Here is an 18,336-nt window from a genome sequence, read left to right on the forward strand (position 1 = left end):
AAGGAGTGATGAGAGAGCTTGGTCCACCTTTGCTACGAATTGCCTCAGTCCTGAAATATCTTCAGGCGCAAACTTTGTTTGCATACACTTTGATAGATTAAACTAAATTTATTATACATTTATATGTGAATATTATCTTTATGTTTGTATAAAAACGTTTGCTTAGAAATTTAAAAATAACAACAAAAAATTATATATTCAAATTTTCTGATAATTGATATCTTTTATTTTTTTTCTTTTTTTTTTTTAATAAAAGACAATAGGCTTTGGATTTTCGGGCGAAAATTTGACAATGCGCTTGAGACAAAAAGCTTTCACTAACATTATGAGACAAGATATTGGATGGTTTGATGAGGATAAACATTCTACTGGAAAAATAACGACTAGACTGGCAACAGATGTTCCAATGGTGAAGACTGTAAGTATAATTAGTAGTAGCAGCAGCAGCATGCAATTTATTCTATCAGACATGCATTGTTGCTCAAAGATGTAATGTTATTATTATAATCTATCTTATGATGTCATAATACTCACAGTGATGATAGTTATAGTTCATGAACTTTCTTGGCAGTGGAATCAGACACAGTTTATTGTACATGTACACACACACACACACACACATACAAACATATGCTCTGAAAAAAATATTTGTTATTTTTTCATTTGTTATTTGTTGTGGATGATTTGAAATGGAACTCATTCCCTGCCAGCTACAAAGGTCATAAATTTCCACTTCACTTATTTTGAAATATGTTTCATTTTTAATGCAGTACATATCCAGTTTAGTTAATACTGGATATATGCAGTCAATGATATTTTGCAGGAAAAAAATCTACAACTATGGTATAAATCAATGATTTTTTTTTATAAAAAGGCACCAGAGATTATATCAGTAACCAAAGGCCAAAATGAGTATTATTTTATTTTTACAAAAATTTTTATATATTATTATTATTATTATTATCAACTCCCGACCTCCATGAAGTCAGAAACTCATTGTGGGAGATACTCACTATTGCATACAATACTCATCCAACCGCGTCTTAAACTGATTTGATATGTTCACATCCACAACACACTCAGGCAATGCATTCCACTCACCAACCACCCTCCATGCAAAGAACCTACTTCTCACTCCTTTGCCCACACCCTCCTTATACAGTTTCCAGCAATGGCCTCTTGTTCTACTCCCCTCTCCAATTCTATGAAAAATCTCTTCCATGTCTACCAGATAACAACCCCTGACCAGTTTATATGTCTCAATCACATCCCCCCCCCCTCTTCCTCCTATTCATGAGGCTCTGCAACTTACATTCCCTCAATCTGTCGTCGTAATCTGCATTCCAAAGACCACGGACTACCTTTGTGAATCTTCTCTGTACCCTTTCCAACATATCCTCTTCACCATGAAGACCCGGCAAAACCAAATCTGTGCACAATAATCCATATGAGACCTGATCAAGACCTTATACAACGGAATCATAACCTCTCTATTTCTGCATGTCAGGGTTCTCTGCATCATTGCCATTATTTGACGTGATGTCTTCACAACTTGTGCAATGTGGCCCCAGAATTTCAGGTCCTTGTACACCATCACTCCTAGATCTCTCATCTGCTCTACTTCTATTAAAGTTTCCCCACCAAGTGTATACTTTCCATCCCATTGTTGCATACCAAATCTCAAAACCTTACATTTGGCAACATTGAACTGACAGTTCCATTTACATGCCCATTCATGCAATCTATTCAAGTCCTCTTGTAAGGCATTAACATCAGCCTGATTGTGCATTGCTCTCCCCAGTTTTGCATCATCTGCAAACAGCTGGATATCACTAGTTAAACCCAACCCAATATCATTAACATACAAATTAAATAACAATGACCCCAAAACTGACCCCTATGGCACACCACTGGTGACCTTTCTCTTTTGAGATACTGCACCCCCATATGCGACTTTCTGATATCTATCTGACAGCCAGTCACTGATCCAACACAGAAGTATGTTATCCAGTCCTATCTGTTTCAATTTATTTAAGAGCTTGTCATGTGGCAGTCTATCAAAAGCCTTTTCAAAATCCAAATACACCATTGTATGTACATCTCCTCTGTCCAAGATATTTGTCACCTTGTTATAGTACATAAGTAAGTTAGTGAAACATTATCTCCCCTTAATAAACCAATGCTGATAACCAGAGAGAATACTGATGTTATCAACCCATCTCTGTATCCTACTTCTCACCAATCTCTTCTGGACTTTCACCACAACTCCAGATGTACAGACTGGTCTATAATTTGAAGCTACAGCCTTATGCCACCTTTATGCAGTGGAACAATTTTACCCTCCTTCCACTCCCTTGGAGCCTGTGCTGTTGCAAAACTCTTGTTACACAGGCATGCCAATGCTACTGCCAGTTCCCTGGAACATTCTCTTATGATGTGTGGTGATATTTCATCAAATCCTATCGCCTTATTAACATCAAGGTTATTTATTTCCTCAAATACCTCCTGCTCACTCAAAATTAAGCTATGCTCTCCTATATTGATGTTTTGGATTCAATTTAACGGACTTAAGTGTGTAATTTTGGTATATTATTGGAGCTTTATTAGCGTGGTTAGTGTTACTAAAGTGTTTTATAACATAATCTATGTCGGGAAGTCGCTGCTAGATGAATTCGTAATGTGTAGTGTTCATGCAAGCTCCAGATAAGATAAGTATCATTTTCAGTTATCGATACAAATTACTTAATATTGTGTAGTTTTGTTTTGTTTGCCTTGCGTATTTTAGTGCGTCTGTTTTTGGTGTGTTATAACGTATAATTTGACAAAACACGTTGCAAATAAGTATGGCACCTGTGCGAAGGAAAATGGCGGCCAGTAATGATGGTTCGCCATCGTTATCAAAGAACGGTAGCATAAAAAAAATGAGTCAGTGTACTAGCTGTGAAATGTACGCTTTGCGGAGTGCGGTCGGAGTGTGGTTAAATGATAATAAAGGATTGAATGTGTGTAGAAAATGTAGGGAGAATGAGGAATTGAAGTGTATTTCGGATCGTGAGTGTGATATTTTTGTCAACCTTCAGAATGAAGGAAATAGGGATATGACAAGAAACGGCAAGGTTGTACATGAAAATTGTGAGAGTGTGAATGTAGAAAGTGTGAATGATAGTATAAATGGTTTCTCAGAGAATAAAAAAGATGAGATAGATGCATTGAGTGAGATCGCGTTGTTGAATAGTGCGATAGAAAGAGCAAAACAGCAGCTAGAGTGCATGAACAAAAGTAGACTGAATGAACCAACCAATAATAAAAGGTATGACAGGAAAAATAGACGTATGAATGTGAACATGAACAAAATGAAGGATAGAGTGCTGTATGGAGACTCGTTAGTACGAGGTGTGTTAGTAGAGGATTTGACAAAATCGTACCAACCTGGTGCAACCATAAAGGACGTAACTGAGTCTATTAGAGAGCAAAAGGAAAGGGTGAAAGAAATGATTGTTGTGGCAGGTACGAATGATTTGAAAGGAGATAAAATGGAAATGATAGAAGACCTGAATGAATTGTTTGAGGTAGCAAAAGAAAAGAGTGAGAGAGTTAGAATGATTAACTGGTAATTAATTTACGGAATTAACAACGCATATAAAGTAAATTAATTAAAGATAACTTTAATGAATCACTTCTATATTTCGACAATGTCACATTGTCATCTTCAGGAACATAAAGATATGGTATGTGCACTACAGGAACTAACAAAGCAAATGAGGAAGAAATTAAGACACTAATTTTGTTCCTAAAGTCCTAATGGTGCCCTCTTGCGGGCTAATTTGGTAGTCTTGGCCGTTGGGCTGAAGTTCTCATAATGAAAGTCTCCCAAATTTGGGGCAGTTTCATGCACCCAAATTTGTTGAGGTTAGGAACGTTTTTTAGAGCTGCTGAAGATTCTTTGAATAATCTTTCGTATTTAAACTTGCTGCGATGGATTATTTTTTGTCTTCTTCCGTAAATTAATTACCAGTTATGTCTAACCAACGTATAAGTCTTACCACTAGAATTAGAATGATTAGTCTTTTGCCACGGTATGACAGTGAAATGTTTAAAAGGAGGGCCATAATTGCGAACGACTTTATGCGTGGGTTATGTATGACGAGTGGTGTGGAATTTGTGGAAGTGTGGAGTGAGTTTGATGGGCGAAAGGATCTATATAAGATGGATGGCTTGCATTTGAATGGTTACGGTGTAAGAAGACTTGAGAAAGTGTTGCTGAATGTAGTGGATGTGCAAATTCAGGGAAACTAGATTTGTTAAGGGGGGGGAGTAGATATACAGTCCTTATGGAGGCAGTTGAATGTAAGAATGAATATAATATGCCAGAGCAAATAAGGACAACAAATCTGAGTGGGATAGTTAATATAAGGCATCAAGGTAGGGTTGGGGCTAATGGGGGTCTTAAATTCATGTACACTAATACTAGGAGTATTAGGAACAAGAAGGAAGAATTTTTGGCCATGGTTAGCACTTCCAGACCACAGGTTATAGGTATTAGTGAAACATGGCTGACTGTAGATGATATAACTAGTGGGATTGAATGTGATGGGTATAGTGTGTTCAGGAATGACAGAGAGAATAAAATCGGGGGAGGAGTATTGTTGATGATAGCTGATGAGCTCCAGCCAAGGAGAATAGAAGTTGAATTGCAGGATAGAGAAAAGAGCACATTTGAGGCCATTTGGTGTGAGATTGTGGATAGCAGAACTAAATATACAATTGGGTGCTGCTATAGACCAGGTGATGGAAAAGATGGTGGTGACAGTATGCACAAGCAAATAGAAGAAATGGGTGGAAGGAGGGTGATTATTATGGGAGATTTCAACTATGGTCGCATTGATTGGAGTGAGGAGAGGACACACGGGAGGAAGGAACTGGATTTTATGTGGTTATTAAGGGATAACTATCTGCGACAGCATGTAATGGAAAATACTAGGGGTCAGAGAGTGCTTGACCTAGTAATTACATCTGAGGATTTGGCTGTAACAAATATGACCACATTGCCACCAATCGGTGAGAGTGATCATAGGGTCTTAACTTGGGAGGTGGCTAAAGGTGTAGAATTTTCAATTAAGACAGGGTACATGTGGAATTATCGGGGTGGAAAGTATGACAAGCTTAGGAGTTTGATTGGTTCAGTGCCATGGCATGTACAACTGCAAGGACTAGAAGTTGATAGTGCATGGGAGGTAGTTAAGAAGTGTTTGCATGAAGCAATGGCTGACTGTATACCTAGAGTACGAATAATAAATCAAGTAGGGGTTAAATGGATGAATAACACCATTAAGCTTGAGCTGCAAAAAAAGAAACAACTATGGAGGGAATTTAAGGAGAAGGGTGACCGGCAGGCACATGAACGGTATAAAGCGCAGGCCAGAAGGGTGACGAGTGTGGTAAGAAAAGCAAAAAAGGATTACGAAAGAACATTGGCCATGCAGGCTAAAGAGAATCCTAAACAGTTTTTTAGATATGTAGCAAGTAAAAGAAAAAATGTACATGGCAGATTGATTTTAAAGAATGCCGATGGTAGGGAGGTAACTGAATCAGTTGAGATAGTTGAATTACTGAGTGAGCACTTTGCAAAAGTATATCATCCAGGTGCTGACATTGCAGAAACGAATAAACCAGTAGATTATATGGGAATTGTGGTTAATGAAGTGGAGGTGAGTAGTCTATTGCATAACCTCAATGTCAATACATCTGTGGGATTGGATGGTATACCAGCTCGTGTTGTACGAGAAGCAGCTAAAGAATTGTCAGTACTCTTGACCATTTTGTTCAATTTGAGTCTTGGGTCTGGGTTAGTCCCGAGCTGGTGGAAAGAGGGGAAAATAGTTCCACTGCATAAAGGTGGTTCCAAGACTGCTGTTGTAAATTACCGACCGATTAGCATATCAGGAATCATTGTCAAGGTCTTAGAGAAATTAGTCAAGAAAAGAATACAGGATTGGATAGATGAAAATGGGATATTGTATGGGGGACAACATGGTTTTGTGAAGGGTAGATCATGCCTCAGTAACTTTTTCACATTTTATAACACAGTGAAGGCTGAACTGGATACGGGTAATGGGTTTACAGTGATACTACTGGACCTTGCTAAGGCCTTTGATAGGATACCACATGGAACCCTAATCAGTAAACCGGAGCAGATGGGTATAGATATAGGGTTGGTGAGATGGATAGGAGGGTGGTTGAAGGAGAGATATCAAAGAGTGGTTTATTCAGGAGTGGAGTCTAAAAGACGTCTTGTGACTAGTGGAGTGCCACAGGGCTCTGTTCTTGGACCACTGCTTTTCAATTTGTTCATCAATGATATTGGAAAGGATCTGAGAGGAAGTGTTCACTTGTTTGCTGATGATACAAAGTTGGGTAGAGCAATTGTGAGTGCACAGGATGTCAAAAGTTTACAGGATGATTTGGATAGTTTGGAGGACTGGGCAAGGAAAAATGGATGTCAATTTAATGTGGCAAAGTGTAAGGTTATGCACTTTGGGGTGAAAAGAATAGCAGCAGTATATCGCATTGGTGGAACCATACTCCAGGAGATTGATGAGGCCAGGGATTTGGGAGTGTTGGTGGATAGGGAGTTGAAGTTTAGGGGACACATTGCAAAAGTAACTAAAACAGCTCACCAAATCACTTGGCTTCTGAAAAATACTTTAACATGCAGAGATGAACAAGTTGTTGTTCCTCTGTATCGAGCCTTGATAAGACCCCATCTGGACTTCTGTGCCCAGCTATGGGCACCAGGGTTTCTTCGTGATGGGGAGGAAGTGGAGAGGGTCCAGAGACGAGTGACCAAGATGATAGCAGGTCTGTGGAATGAACCTTATGAGAATAGGTTGAAGATTTGTGGGTTGCAGAAATTGGATGATAGGCGAAGGAGGGGTGATATGATTGAGACATTCAAATTACTGAAGGGTTTTTATAAGATTGATCCAGAAGATATTTTTGAAAATATAACTGGTGGTGGGAGGACTAGGGGCCATGCATGGAAGCTGGGAAAGAGTGTGGTTGACAAGGGTGTTAGAGCTAGGTTCTTTACTTGGAGAGTGGTAAATGAGTGGAATAAGCTTCCAGAGTCTGTTGTGGGTGCTACGACCGTGAATGAGTTCAAGGCAAGGTATGATAGATACTGTGTGAATGTTGAATAGTTGTTCTTGACATGGTGTTAGGGCCTCCCTCGATGAGTCTGTCGACTCCTTGGAGTTTCCCGGAACAATAATAATAATAATAATAATAATAATATCCTCTACACTTAAGTTCCTCATGATTCCACCATGATCAGGATGAAACACACTTATAAATTGATCACTGAATACCTCACCAATGTCTTCTTCAGCAGTTACCATTCTACCACTTTCATCCCTGAAAGAGGAGATGCATATATAGTGGTGTACTTGGATTTTGCAAAGGCTTTTGATAGACTGCCACATGACAAGCTCTTAAATAAATTGAAACAGATGGGATTGGATAACTTCATCTTTCCATGATCATTCTTCCTTCTACTTGTCACATATCTAAAAAACTCTAGGGTTTTTCTTTTAGCTTGAGTTGCCAATTTCTGCTTATACTCTACTTTTGTTTTTCTTACTAACCGAGTCACTCTCCTGGCTTGTTCTTTATATTCTTCATGTGACTGATTACCATTATTCATCTTATACTTCCTCCAAAGGACTTTCTTTTTCCAGATTTCATGCTTAAGCTCCACATTCATCCATTTTACACCAACTTATTCAGCCTTTTGGCCTTTGGGATACATTCGTACATTGATACTGTTATGTATTTCTTTGTAAGTTCCCATGCAGCATTTGTTTCCTTACCGCTCAACTCCTCATTCCATGTTATAGCTAGAAGTTGTCTCCTAAGCTTGTCATAATCACCAGCCTTGTAATTCCACATAATGTCATAATCACCAGCCTTATCCTTTCCTTGCAAAAGCCTGCTTGTGACTAGCCACAACACAGGTGATTATTTCATGATCACTTTCACCAACTGGAGGAAAATGTGAAACCCCTCTAACAATTACATCCTGTGATGAAATGATGAGATCTAGAACTGTTGATCCTCGCATGCCTTTCTTTACATGCTGCCTGAGATAGTTATCTCTCAAGAACTCCAGAAATTCACTTTCCTTATTCCTAAATTCTATCTCTTCATTCCAATCTATACCGCCATAATTAAAATCATCCATAATAATTACCCTTTTTTTATTCACTAATCCAAGTTGTTTATACATTTCTTCATCACCACCTGTAGCAACATCCAACTAAATATGTCTTCCTCTCAACCTCCACGTTACACCACACTGCCTCATAACCATTGCCACTGTTTCCCCCTTCATGTCTACCTTATGTGGACTTATTCCCCTGCTATCATCAGTAGCACTCCCCTTTCCTTCCTGCCCTTTCTATCCTCACAAAAAATACTGTACCCTTCCATTTCTATTCCAGTTACGATATCATCTTCATTCCACCATGTTTCACTTATTCCAATGATTTCTGAGCGAATAAACTCAATCACTGAAACCATTTCGTCCCTTTATTTCTGATACTTCTGGCATTTGTAAACAAACACAACAATTCATTTTTAGATCTATAGCCAGTCCTATCCAAGCCATATGTTGGTTGTGATTTCCCCACTACACCTGCCAAATCACTTTTATCACTACTTACCACATATACCTCCTCAGTCTCCACCTCCACCCACATTGCAATATACCCCATCTTCATACACATATTCACTGCCACTTTCAACAGTCTTTTCTTGTAGTGTTCCATGTTTCTAATCTATATGTGAGTGATGATAGAATATCACTATGAAATAGTTTTGCCTTTGGAGAGATGTCAAGATTTGGATCAGTAAGTGTTTCTTTTAGTCTGTTGAATGATAGCCATGCAGCTTTCTTTCTTTTTGCTAGTTCTTCAGATAAATCGCTATTCATTTTTATTGTTTGTCCTAAGTACTTGTGTGAGTCAGCTTGTTCTACAGGGATGTTATCAATACATAGGTGACTGTCACTTGTGTAGATGTTTTTGATCCATTTTGTTTTTTCTAGATTCATTTCTAAGCCTATCTTACTGCTGTTTGTGTATACTTTTTCACCCATTTCTTCTAGGTCTTTTGGGTTGTGGGATGTCAGTACTAGATCATCGGCAAACATAAGAATTTATCGCTTTTTACCATCTATGCTTATTCCTCCGTTTAGGTCTGTTTTTTTTCAGAATGCATTCTAAATACTGGTAAATAGATTTGGGGAGATCACATCGCCTTGGCGGACCCTCTTTATATCTATATTTATAGGTTGATCAGATAGGGTTATTTGTATGGTCTGATTTTTGTTAATTTCTTTTATCATGTGGATATAAGTAGGATCCACATTTATTTCCAGTAAGGCACTGATGACCGCATTGTGTTCTATGGTATCAAATGCTTTTTTAAAATAAATAAAGAGATCAATAAATAAATCAACATAGAGGGGATTTGGTATTCTCTGCATTTTTCTGTTAGTTGTGAAATGATCTGGATATGATCTATTGTGGAAAAGCCTCTTCTGAATCCTGACTGCTCTTGCTGGAGTTGTCTTCTAGAGTGTTTGGATTCTGTTCAGTATTACTCTGTTCATGATCTTATATATGTGAGAGAGTAGACAGATTGGACGATAGGTCTTCCTTGTTCCCTTTTTTTTTGAATAGAAGTATGGTTTTTGAGGTTTTCCATTCCTCTGGAATCTTTCTTTCTTTGAAGTACCATGTGAATCTGGCAGCCAAGGCTTTGAAAATAATTGGTCCACCTTGTTGGATTTCTTCAGCCTTAATCTCTCTCCTCTTCTATTTCTTTCTCCTAGGCCATGTGGTCCTATAAACTTTTCATCTTCTTTTCCACATCCTATTTTGGCATTAAAGTCACCACCAACGAATGTGTATGTTGACTTATAATTTAATGCCTGTTCAAGATTCATGTAAAAATTTTCTATTTCTTGATTATCAGCTACAGATGTTGGAGCATAGCAGGATATTAATTTTATTGTTATATTGTTCTCTATTCCAATTACGAGTACACCTATTCTTTCAGATATGATGTTACAAGAAAGGATTGACTTGGTCAGCTTAGATTTAACAATGAAACCCACTCTGCCTTGTTTGCAATTGTTTGAGGATGCTCCGAGAAGTATCTGTGAGCCATTGTACCATCTTGCCGTCAGTTCTTTCAATATTTTTGTTTCATTCACTAGCAGGATACCCAAGTTGATATTAGTTAGTTCTTTGATTAATAAATCTATTCTGTAGTCTCTTTCAAAGTTAGAGTATTTAGGGTACTGATTGCCATTTTCATAGATTTAAGAGGCGGCCTGTTTTCATCTGCGAGATTCTTAGCACCTCTGGCCACACTCGGTGCCTTACCGCCGCTGTAGAAAGGTGAGTGTGGGCCTTGCAGGACTCGGAGCCATTTCTGTTGTTGTAGTGGCATCTTTGCTGTGGTCGCATATACACTTCTCCTGACCAGGGTTCTAAAGTGTTTGCCAGAGCTCTGTTAGTGATGTTGGGTCCAGGTCCGATAGTGGTTAGGATTCCCAACACTCCAGGGTGCACCACAGGGAGGTAGAGTTGGATTTTGCACCCCTAACTATCTGGTGTAATCTATGGTCTTTAATTCTGATGTCAGTTGATTGGCCAGTTGGTGTGGAATAGAAAATATAACAGAAACAAGGCACTTAATTAACACCAAATAAGGATAAGAGAGGTTATATTTTTTCTTGGTAGTAGGGAGAGAGGATAACATTTTCAAACTGGTTTGAAAATAGTACTCTAGATTATATTTGCAAAGATCTCGTACTGTTCATTTTAGTGACCTTAATGCTATGGCAAATCTTAATATGGATTACAGGCTGATATTTATTAAAGATCTTCTGAATATCTGTCTGTCTGATGGTTGTATCCATCAGCATTCATTGTAGTTTTTATGTTTAGTAATAACAACAAAATAACTGGATACATGAATAAAATAAAACACTTGGATACAGTATTCAGTAGTGAACTTAATAAAGACAGATATAAGATTGGAGCATATAATAATTGTCTTTCCAGTGTTTCATAAAGTAGTCCTAGTTCAGAAAAAATAGGGTTGGCTGTTGTGGTTCCTTGAAAGTGATTGTACGACTAGTTTTTCCAAGTGAAATAACGGGAATTAATATGGAAAGAAATTAAGTCAAGTATATCTTTGCAATAATCATAATCATATTTCTTCAAATGGCATCATAATTTCAGTATCATGTAAAAATTTACAAACATACTTGGGAAAACAGTAACAAAAATTATGGAAGAGAAATATGGGGAAGAACAAGCTGGCTTCAAGTCAAACTTTCGGTTGTCATGAGCATATTTTTACATTAACTATTGTTATTATTATTACTTCAAAGGGAGAGATTTGTGTAGTTCTGTTAAAATGGCATTTACATCCTTAGCATTAAGCTGCCCAAAGAAATCTCATTCGAAGTTCGATTCTAGTTGCCAACTAATGGATCTTTTTCTAAGCATTTTTTCAAATGTTTCTCAAGTCAAATCTCTGGCATTGTCAAGCAAGTTTTATTCCCAGGGACTTGGGTTTCTCTGTTTGTAAATTCAAGAAAATTGACCATAGAGCTCACATTATTTTAGACAATAATATATAGTGTTTGGGTTAGTGAGCTAGCATTCCTAGCATTCTGGTGGGGAAGGCTAGCATTTCTAGCCTTCCCCACCAGATTATTTATTATTTTATTATCTTTTGACCTGCATGGAGTCAAAGTTCATACCATATCTATTACAACAGTTATTCAATTTAGTCAGGGAATCTTGCAGACTTGTAGCAGATTTATTTGGAAGTATAACATCATCCACATAAAGCAAAGAGTTGACATTAACATCTTCAATTTTGATATCACGTTTAATACCACTTTCCTTTATAATGTGATCCATATAGATAATGAATAACAGAGGGGATAATGTACATCCTTCTCACACCAGATTTAACATTAAACCATCTTCCTGTACTTCTTTCAATTCAAACTGCTGACTTACAACTCAAATAAAAACTAAGTATTGCTTGATATAATGCCCCATTGACACCATATAACTAGCGTATTGAATAGCTTCTCTCTTGGAACCTTGTGATATGCTTCTTCCAGATCTACAAAACTTAAATATGGATCTTTGTTATATTCCCACGATTTCTCAACTATTTGTTGTAAAGCGAAGATCTGATCCTGACAGCCTCTGTTTGGCCTGTATCCAGCTTGTTCTTCACCAATCCACAATTCTTCTCAACCGTTTCTCAAGTATACTTGCATAAATCTTACCAGGAACACTCAGCCACTGTAGGACTTTTAAGCATTTCTAGTCGAATATCATCTATTCCTGTTGCCTTTCCACATTTCAAGCCTTTGATAACTTTTATTACTTATGTATTTCTGGATATGTATTTCTGACTCTATGCCTGTTGAGTGTTTTTTACCACTGTGCTATCACTGCTTGTTTCATTTAGCAATTTTTTGAGGATATCTTTTTCTCCAGTTTTATGTCACCTTTATTATTATTATTATTATTATTATTATTATTATTATTATTATTATTACCAACCCAAGACCTCATGGAGTCAAAGACATATCTGGGAGGTCCATTTATCACACACATACAGCTCATCATACTGTGTTTTAAACACATTCAAACTCTTTGCAGACACCACATTCTCAGGCAAGGCATTCCAATCATTCACAACTCTGCATGAAAAAAACCTACCTCTCACACCCCATTATACGGTTTCCAGGGATGACCTCTGGTTCTCTCCTGATCTCCCACTATTCTCTGCAAAACTTCTCCAGCATTGATCCTATAACAACCCTTTACCAAATTATAGGTCTCTATCATATCTCCCCTCTTCCTCCTCTCCACCAGACTCTGCAAATTACATCTTCTCAATCTTTCCTCATACTCGATATTCCAGAGGTCAGAAACTACCTTAGTTAATCTCCTTTGGACCCTTTCCAACATCTCTTCATCCTTCTGAAAACCCGGTGACCAAATCTGGGCACAATAGTCCATTTGTGGCCTAATCAAAGCCTTATACAACGGAACAAGAATCTCCCTACTTCTACACGTCAGTGTCCTCTGCATCATTCCCAGAAGCCTTTGTGTTGTCTTCACAATTTTGGCTATGTGTCCCCTAAATTTTAGATCCTTATCCACTATCACCACTAGATCTCTTATTTCCTCTACCTTCAACAATATATTCTCACCAAGCATAAATTCTGCATCCCATCTTGGTTTTCCAAATTTTAAAACCTTATATTTTGCAACATTGAACTCATATCCCCATTTCTGCGCCCAATCACTGTCAACCTAACATGAGGTACTCTATCAAAAGCCTTTGCAAAATCCAAATATATTACTGTGTATCCTTTTCCTCTGTCCAAGGAAGCAGTCATTTTATTGTAATAAGTAAGTAGATTACTAAAACATGACCTCCCTTTAGCAAATCCATGCTGTCCATCAAAGATAATACCATTGTTATCATCCCAACTCTGGATCCTAGTTCTCACAAGCTTCTCCAACAACTTAACCACAACACCTGACACACAGATAGACCTATAGTTTGATGCTTCAATCACCTACTTTATGAAGTGGCACAATCTTGCCCTTCTTCCACTCCTTAGGAACTTGACCGAGTGCAAGACTCATATTAAAAAAATATGTCAAGGCCGATGTCAACTCCCTGGCACATTCTTTCAGAATACGTGGTGATATATTATCAAGTCCCACAGCCTTATTAACATCTAGTTTACTCAACTCCACTACACCTCTCGCTCACCTACAGTCAGTCTCTCTTCCCCATCATCAACTGCTCTCAATCCCTCCATGAAGTCACATTCACAAGATTGAAAGACTTTTATGAACTGCTCATTAAGTATCTCCACCACACATTCTGCACCAGCTGTCTTTATACCATTTTGTCCAATCAATGTCATCCTTCTAATTATTCTTATTTTTGCTAGCTACATATCGAAAGAACTCCTTAGGATTCTTTTTGGCTTCATTAGCCAACTGCTGTTCATACCTCTCTTTAGCTATCCTCACCAACCAAGTCACCCTCCTTGCTTGTTCTTTGTAGACATCATGGAATTGGTTATTTCCACTTCTCTTATGCTGCCTCCACAATGCCCTTTTTCTCTGTATCGCATGCTTAATCTCTTTATTCATCCATCTCACACCCACCTTATTTAACCTTCTCAACCTTGGAATACATTTAGACATTGCATCTATTAAGCAGTTTTTGAAAATTCCCACAAGCTGCATTGATCTCTTTTCCAGCTAACTCCTCATTCCACACTACACCCTCAAGCTGTCTCCTGAGTTCTTCATAATCATCCCCCTCTAGTTCCATATATACCCTTTTCTAACAGAGATCCTCGCACTACTGGCAATCACCCAGGTAATCACCTCATGGTCACTCTCACGAATTGGTGGATGATTTGACACCTCATTTACAATTACATCCTGTGATGAGATGACCAAATTCAAGACCCTTAATCGTCGTGTGCCCTCTGTTACATACTGTCTGAGGTAGTTATCCCTCAAAAACTCAAGAAACTCATTTTCTTTACTTCCACTTGCTATCTCATCATTCCAGTCTATATTGCCATAATTAAAATCGCCCATAATCATCACACTTTTCTTATTTACTTGGCTAATTTGATTGTACATTTCATTATCACTACCATCCACATTACCTGGTCTATAACAACATCCCACCAAGTATTTGATTCCATTCACCTCTGTTTCACACCATACTACTGCCTCAAAACCACTGGCACTATTTCCCTCTTTCATCTCCACTTTATGTGAACATAACTCTTTCTCTATCATCAATAGCACTCCCACTCCCCCTCCCGTTTTATCCCCTCTGTCCTCACGAAACACATCATACCCTTCCATCTCTATTCCTGTCAGGATGTCATCCTCTTCCAACCATGTCTCACATATTCTTTGGGTGAACAGACGCAATTAGTGCAACCATTTCATCTGCCTTGTTTCTTATACTTCTAGCATTTGTATACAAACACAACAGCTCATTTCTGGATCTACAACTAGTTCCACTGATACTACAACTCACTCGATGTGATCTCTCCATGCTCAACTGGGACCATTTCCCTTTCTTCTTCTTCATTTTAGAAATCATCTATGTTTAATTTTATCATCTCTGATTCCTTTTACAACACTCTTTTCTCCATTTCTGAGCTTTTTCAACAACTTCCAGAATATCTTGCCACCTGCTTGATATTTATTTTCTATGTTCTTGCCAAAGTCTTCTTATAACTTTTGTTTAGCTAGTTTTACACAGTGTTTAGCTTTCTTACATTTGTCTCTGTATTCTCTAAGAGCACAAGCTAACTTATTTGCCAGGAACTGTTGATATACTTTTTTCTAATTTTTCTATCCTTGCAGACAACTTCACCACATGCCACTCTAGCTGAATCAATCAGGGCTTTCTTCAAGGCTTGCCACTGAATCTCCAAGGTTTGATTCCTGTTCTCAAACTCTTTCATTTTTTCTTCAATAATCTTTGTGTATTTTAGTCTACAGTTCACATCTGAGAGCTGCTCAACTTTTACTCACTTTAAAACTTTCTTACATGTTTTTCTTTTCCAAATGAAATTCAATTTTATTTATTCCTTACCTCTTCTCTCTATGTGAATTTTTGCACATTTTTATGTTGGAACATGGTGTTAGTAATAACTTGTCCATGTTCTGAGCAGAAATCCAACAGGTATTTGCCATTATTATTAGCTTTGCTCTTTTCTCCAAATTTTCCCAAAATATTTTTATATGTCATCATTTCCTACTCTGCTATTTAGATCACCAACAAGGACCAACTTTTCCCCTTTTCATTGTGTCAGTTGCTTTGTCTAAAGCCTCAAAAAAATTCATCCACTTCTACTTTAGTAGAACTTTTGTTTGACCATAGGCACAAATAAGTCTCATTGTCCAGTTCCCCATTCTCATATTTGCCCACATCACTCTACTTGAGACTGCCTGCCATTCAAGAAGATTAGCCTAGTATTTTATGTTGAATACCATGACTACCCCTTCTTTTCCTTGATTGTCATTGTCTGAATATAACATTTTGTATTTATTATTGCTCAGAAAGATCTCACCAGTTTTTGTCTTTTTTGTTTCAGTCACTCCTATTATGTCGATCTGGTACTTATCCAGTTCCTCAGCTAGCTCTATTTCTTTGCCATTCAAGCTTCTTATTTTGATAGTACTGATCTTGAACTCTGGTGATGTTGAGTTGAGGTGCATTTTAGGATTTGTTCCAATAGCTGACTTTTCGCTGTTTGCCCTAGTTCCCTGGTGAAAACAACGGGGACCTTGTTTGACCAGGCAACACCCAAGCCAGCAGGAAATTCTGTCATGTTGTACCATCATTTTGTATTTTGGTTTAAGACAATAAGAATACAATTTGGTCAGCTAAATCCCAAATTGCTAGCCCATTCCCCATCTCGTGGTGCGCCTAGCAGGGTGCACCACGAGAAGGTGAGGATTGGACATTAGGTCAGAAGCCCTGATCAGTTCTCCACATTCCTTTAAAGGCTATGTGGAGGTCTCCTCTCAGTTATACAGCTTTGACCCTTAAGCATCCTCTTTCTTTTGGACAAAATATATTGAGTGCAGTTAAACTACTTTAATGCTTTATTTGGTGCATTTGATTAAACCAAAAAAACTTATTCTAATGTTTTTTCCTAATACTTTCAATACTGATTAGTGCAATATTAAACCAAAATAGTAGGTTATACAGTCAACTTTCAGTATAGATTGCTTATAGTGACCAGACTATAGGAATAGTTTGTTATCATGGATAGTATATTATAGTAATTTTTTTAGCATAGCATTGTGTCCATCATTCTTTGGTTGGAACTTTTCAGGAGTTTGTTATAGTGAATGTTAGAACTGTTAGCTTGTTAGAACTGTATTTGATATGGTGATATTCAGCTGTAGTTAATTCTCGGAGTTAATGCATAATCTAATTCATTGCTTATTTCTGTTATACCAATAATAACATGAGTAACTGCTGCCCAATATCCTTTGCTATTCAACTGCTGGCCTACCAAACCTGCTACTTTGATTAATTTTTCCTTCCATTTATCTGGACCACCTTCCCCAAAGACCACAACCTTCAACTTTCTAAAAGAACATTAACAGATTCCCATTCTTTTTTTTTTCTTTACTCTTGCCCATACATGGCTTCAATTTTCAACTTCTCATTTGTGGAGATGAGATTTACATCACTTATACATCACTTATTTCTGTTATACCAATAATAACACGAGTAACTGCTGCTCAATATCCTTTGCTATTCAACTGCTGGCCTACCAAATCTGCTACTTTGATTCATTTTTCCTTCCATTTATCTAGACCACCTTCCCCATGAAGTATTCGCCAAAGACCACAACCTTCAACTTTCTAAAAGAACATTAACAGATTCCCATTCTTTTTTTTTCTTTACTCTTGCCCACACATGGCTTCAATTTTCAACTTCTCATTTGTGGAGATGAGATTTAAAAAAAGAAAGAGAAATAAATAAAAAAAACGTCATGCTTGATATGTCCGTGAATGCATTAAAAATGTTAACACAATGGAAAGTGTCAGCTTTATATGTTCTTCTTGAGTAAAGTTTTAACAAGGTTATAAAATATTTTATGTATTTATTTATAATAATAATAATAACTTTATCTTTAAAATGTTAATTTCAAAAATAGAGTATTCTACCTGTATTGTTTGCACTGTAACATTAAAAGTTATGTGAAGTCCTATCAGATCTAAAACATTTAGATGCAAAGAATCAGATGCACAACATTTAGTTTCACTATCTGTTAACAGTTTTGATATTTCTCTTGTTGCTATATAGATGGAAGTATGATATAATGGAATATAGTGCATGCAAAATGAAAGCAAATTATTATTATTATTATTATTCCTGACACCTCCAAGGAGTCCGAAGACTCATCGCGGTAGGATACCTACAACTGTCTCAACCACTACACCGAACCTCTACTACGAATCAACGCCATTAATGTTCACCTATTATTATGTCAGATCTTTGAGATTTTTTTTATGAAAAAAAATTTGTTGCAGTTGTAAAATCACATCTTGTTCTTTTCAAAAATCATTATCCATAGATTTTTTAAGGAAAGTTCTTCACAGTGATTTGAAAGAGTATTTACATGGTGTACCCTAAAAGTATAAACTGTATGTA

The 18,336-nt window shown here is 37.3% G+C and overlaps 1 protein-coding gene across 2 annotated transcripts in view; it reads left to right on the top strand.

Annotated features, from left to right (window-relative positions):
- LOC150105338 (ATP-dependent translocase ABCB1-like) overlaps nt 1–18,336 on the top strand; it is a 417,983-nt gene that overhangs the window by 278,799 nt on the left and 120,848 nt on the right. For both annotated transcript variants that reach the window (XM_090394721.1, XM_090394720.1), the window contains exon 19: nt 257–418. In XM_090394721.1, the coding sequence (XP_090250847.1) occupies nt 257–418 (162 nt within the window). The remainder of the gene's footprint in view (nt 1–256; nt 419–18,336) is intronic.

This window comes from Typopeltis vanoorti, chromosome 6 (assembly GCF_054136105.1).
Source record: "Typopeltis vanoorti isolate ZY-2024b chromosome 6, IOZ_Tvanoo_1.0, whole genome shotgun sequence".
Lineage (NCBI taxonomy): Eukaryota > Metazoa > Arthropoda > Arachnida > Uropygi > Thelyphonidae > Typopeltis > Typopeltis vanoorti.